Below are 5006 nucleotides of genomic sequence, written 5' to 3'. Positions count from 1 at the left end.
CGATGCCATTTCCAACGAATTACAAAACGCTGTTTCAAATAATTATAGGCGAGTGTCCTCACTTAAAACAAAGGTAGGTAATCAAAAACCAAAAAAAAAATCGTAAATTTATTTCTACTATTTTTTATTTATTAATTTTTTACAAAAGTACAAAAGAAGCCTTAACTCTATAACCAATTTCAAAAATTACTAAATTAGGCACATTCAAATATTCTAACTACTAGCTGTACAAAACATGCATTTACATCAGCGATGGGCAGAGAGAGCTTTTACTCTATACCGGCGATGAGCATCGCCTTGCCCGCGGACAAAGCTCTTTTCAACTTTCTGTACATTTTGTATAGACGCGTGCAGAGTAAAAGCTCACTTTGCTTATCACCGCTCAATGCGAATCCTTAAGAAAACTTCGGAAAGCTTCAAAAAAGCTTCCACTTCGCTATAAATTTTGGTCATGACTGATCTACATACATTTCACTTCGAGCCGATAACACTTATCCGAATCCGCCGCATTCCAGCGCGCTACCTCGGCGATTGGCCTGCTCGTCAGGAACAACGTCAACTCATCATTGAGATTGAGCGGTGAGAATTTGCTCACCACCACCGCTTTCGTGGCACTGCGATATCGTACGTTTAGCGGCGATTCATAGTCATTACCAAAACTTCGTCCACGCTGATCGGGCCATTCATTGGTCTCGACCACCTCTTGCGCAGCGTCGTCAATTATACGATAGCTTGGCTGTTTGAATGGACTAAAGCCAAGCTTTTGGCAAATTTGTCGCACCTCCTTCACATCTGGTGGATTGTCGCGCGCAAAACATTTAGTATGCCACACGCCATAGGTCTGTTCGATCACCTGACCATACTGGGGCAATTGTTTGTGTTTGCTGAGTGTGTGTGTGTGTGTGAAGAGAGAGGGAGATAGAGGCGGGTAAGGAGTACGAGTTAGAAAAATACTTATATGTACAAATTTAAGGATCCACTTACATTTGGGGTGACTGCGCGAAGGCTGTCTTTCTGGTAACTATCTGTTGTGGAAATTCAAGCCCAAAACAATATTTCTCATCTTCGCCATTGGGACAATCGGGTTCTTTGTCACAAACAAAGTCGCGGGGTACGCATTCCTTCGATGCACTGTAAGCAGCATATTGCAGAAAGTTAACTCAAAGTTGTTTGTAAAAAAAAAATCCTACTAATGTTTCAATTGTTTTTGTGCTGATCTTTGTCTACTTACCCGCCACATTGAAAATGATCAGCAGTGCAATTACATAGCGCTGGACTTTCATCGCTTTTATCCCAACAATTACGTATGCCATCGCATATTTTCTTTGGGTTGGTGGCTCTGGAAAGCAGATTAATTAATTATTTTCTTATTATTACTATTTTGGAATATGCTTAATTTCGGTACAGTAAACGAGTATGGGTTCGAGAAATTTAACGATACCGAAAATAATATCGTTAAAAGCATACTTAATAAGTTGATGTCAAAAATAAAGAATATGTCGATAACGAGTACGCAAAATTTTTTTCGATAACGATATCGATAAATATTTTGATAAAAGTGAGAAAATTTCTCTATTTTTTTATTGCGTTAACAGCATTGATTAAAAAGTGGATACTCGTACCCCTTTTCTTACTTACTGCAGATACGTATAGCAAGAGCAAAGTGTAGGTTCATCGGTCATGTCATCGCAATCGGCTATGTGATCGCAAAATTTAGTTTTTGGTATGCACTTATAGGTGGTACGGCATTTCATCTCTGATGGCTGACAAACTGCAAATAAACAGAAACTAGTAAATAAGTAGCAATAATCGATACGATACGATATTAGTATTTTATACTACAAAAAACTGATTGTCACAATAAAAGTAAAAAAATTCCACACGATGACAGACGATCTTCTAGAAACCCCAACGCTTCGTGTAAGTATGTTTTGCGTAGAAAGCATGTTTCCCTCTACATTTAATTTGATGTTCACAGGACGCTCCAGAATGTCTCCCCCATCTATGATGCCTGCACCACTGTTTAATGGAACGACGAATCTTCTACATTCTGATTCGTTGGAATGCATTTAAGCAACCCCTTTTATGATGAATATCCGGGTTATGGAACCCTTAATCGAGACTAACTTTAAACTCAGTTACACTGAGAGAAAAAACGCGTTGTAATATTAAAAAAAATGTTATGAACTCACTGAGGAAAGTAACGCAAAGTAAAAATTTGTATTTTTTTATTTGGTTATCGTTCTAAAATGTTCGTATTTAAAAATAATATTTTCACATCACGCACTCGTACCGTGGTGTTGATTCAAACTCCAAATTTGAAAGCACTTTTACATGTCTGGCTGTAGCTGAGTGCGCAAAGATGCTTGCCACAATTTGCTAATTTCCAGACGATCAGGACTCAAACCTCATTGCAGGCAGCATGGAAATTAATTTTCTTTTTTTTGTTTATCTTAATTATGAAATAAAGTTGAATATTTCAATACTAAATACTAAAATTTGTATACTAAAATTTATTACGAGTTGGGTTGGTGCGTATTTTTTTTAATTTAGCACGTTCTTTTTTATTCTAAAATTTTTTTTCTCTCAGTGTAGAGCTTTTCTTTTTTTATGCGTACCGCTATGATACTAATGTTTTGCGACGTACAGAAAACTCTTGACCCTTAAAAGGATATTTTAAAAAGTAAAACCGCGAAGAAGGATTTTTATTTTATTTTTTTTTTGTTTGTTTGTACGTAAAAAAAAATTGGTTAGGCCACTTGCGTTCTCACGGCCTCAGATATCGTCAATGCCTTATTAAGTACTACACCCGCACACACAATAAATAGTTGATCTCTTCGGGAAAAAAATTTAAATATACCATTCGAAATTCGCCAAAAAAAAAATCATAAATTCTCCCAATTGAACATTAGTTTTCCAATTGATAACTTTTGACAGTTCCGAGATAAGCTTCAACTAAAGGAGTTTTGGTTTTGTAAGTTTATTGCTATTGATACTTCATGAATAAAACGCTCCTAACCTCAACAACTCCTCGGTTCACGAATAGATTTCACTCACCTTTCTTCCGTCCAATACACATTTGTTTCTCTTCATCCGCATCGTCATGACAATCACTGAACCCATTACAAATTTGTTCTTCTTCCAAGCAATCGCCCAGCGTACAACGAAAAGTGCTGCAGACCGGTGCCGCATTAGAATGCTCACATTTAGGTTGATCTGTGGGCGCGAGATAAATACCTTTGTATATTATCTCAAAGTTCAACTTTGCGCATCAGCCTTCTCCACTTACCTATTAAAGCCTGTATCGTGCCGTGAACCTTTTCCAGCGTACGCAATGCAATCGAGTTCCTAAAGCTATAACAATTCGTATTATTGTAGTCGAACAACGCCATTGGATACCAGCCAGTGTCAGATTGCCTACAAGCCAAAATGCCCTGATCAATAGGATCTAGTGCAGTGCGGCTGAAATTCTTCCTGCCGAATTGTGTGCAAGTAGTAAAACGGGAAATCGTCGAACCCAACGTGTCGTTCCCATCGAGGAAGGCTTCCTTTAGTACAACTTCCTCCGATAAACTGGCAACATCTTCTTCGCTTACTGACAGCTCATTAAGTACCTGCTGCGGTGGTTTACGCTCCACCAGTCGATAGCATGACATATCGGAGACTTTGCACAATGGATCATTTCGCTCCTCAATTGCGGCAACAGCTTTGATACGACCGCTGTGGTCGTCGTGTAAAATTGCTATGCATTGGCTGGACTCATCGGTGGTGGGTTTGAAGCTGTAAATAGAGGTTTTATGTAATCTCAAATAACTTTCCTCTATTCAGTCGCTGCTTACGAGTCCGGCAAGAATGTTGGTAGCACGTAATGTGTAAAGTGTGCCGGTTTTTCCAAGTGATACAGCAGTACATCGCTCTTGGGCACCAGCTCAAAGCAATCAACACGTCGTATCTGTTCGTGGGTGCTTTTGTGCCGACGTCGTTTCGTCTTGCCACCACCCAGTAGTACGGCAATATAATTGGTGTTGAATCTGCGAGGTAATCGTTGCATTTTTTTAGGCATATAATATAAGCAAATTCGATAATCCGACAATAGCCGACTCACCTGACGCCGTAGTGGCACGTTTCGTGCACCATAACCCAATGCTTATCAACCAATGCGCCCACACACCACAGCCTACCATCAACGTAAACATCAACAATCCATGGCCAATGCAGCTCCTCCACGGCTTCGTGCAATTTGTTATCTATCAATAGCGTCATATTTTTCCGGCTCTCAATTACCGCTTCCAATTTATCGAGCACTTCATCCTTCTTTTTCACCAGCAACACTGGCGATGGTGGCGTCACAAAAACATTCGGTTTACCATGTGTCTCCAAAGCCGGCTGCAGTCCGGTTGAATGGACGCCGTCTGGTGATACGAGCTCGCCTGCGCTTATGGTCCTTATGGGCTCTACACCATTTGCTTTGGCTTCACATTCCACATATAGACCCAAACACTCATCCATGACACGTTCTATATATTGAGTGCGAGCTTTGAAGACAAAATCATCTGCGCGAAATTGACGCTCAACGCTAGATAAGTGGTGGTTATCCTCGTATATCGAAGAAAAATGTGATTGCAAACGCATCTTTTTGCGTATGTCAGGATGAATGGGGACAATGGTGTCGTGCGGCATAAATTGGGTTGTATTATAGAATTTTAAGCTTCTGAAACCCAGCTGGGCGCATACGTTTGCTGCCGTTGTAGCGATTTGCTCGGAGTGGGGAATTTCATGAGAACATACCACGCGCCATTTACCATGACTGTTGCGCGAAAATATGCCAGCACTCTTCAAAACGGGACGTCTATCGGTGTCCAAAACGATCTCCCTGCCATTAGTTAAAGTGACTTGACAGAGCAACAATTTACTATAGAATTGGCGAATAAAAAACAAAAGTAAATTGACTACTTACAGCAGTCCTTTTCATCCTCCTTGAAATCGCAGTCAATAATGGCGTCGCA

At 40.0% G+C, this 5006-nt stretch overlaps 1 protein-coding gene across 1 annotated transcript in view; it reads right to left on the bottom strand.

Moving 5' to 3' along the window:
* Positions 1-173: 173 nt before the first annotated feature.
* The window catches only part of LOC118747561 (serine protease nudel), a 14115-nt gene continuing 9282 nt past the window's right edge, over positions 174-5006 (bottom strand). The window contains exons 10-18 of the mRNA XM_036481610.1: positions 4958-5006; positions 4106-4892; positions 3840-4031; positions 3290-3780; positions 3058-3216; positions 1639-1771; positions 1232-1339; positions 985-1131; positions 174-884 (exon numbers count right to left, since the gene is read on the bottom strand). The exon at positions 4958-5006 is cut by the window's right edge and continues 1 nt beyond it. Coding sequence (XP_036337503.1) covers positions 461-884; positions 985-1131; positions 1232-1339; positions 1639-1771; positions 3058-3216; positions 3290-3780; positions 3840-4031; positions 4106-4892; positions 4958-5006 — 2490 coding nt within the window. The 3' untranslated portion in view covers positions 174-460. The remainder of the gene's footprint in view (positions 885-984; positions 1132-1231; positions 1340-1638; positions 1772-3057; positions 3217-3289; positions 3781-3839; positions 4032-4105; positions 4893-4957) is intronic.

Source organism: Rhagoletis pomonella, unplaced genomic scaffold (assembly GCF_013731165.1).
Source record: "Rhagoletis pomonella isolate Grant_MI unplaced genomic scaffold, Rhpom_1.0 Rhpom_scaffold_00012, whole genome shotgun sequence".
Taxonomy (NCBI): domain Eukaryota; kingdom Metazoa; phylum Arthropoda; class Insecta; order Diptera; family Tephritidae; genus Rhagoletis; species Rhagoletis pomonella.
Note: the sequence above shows the minus strand (reverse complement) of the source record. Positions and strands in the feature narration are given on the sequence as shown.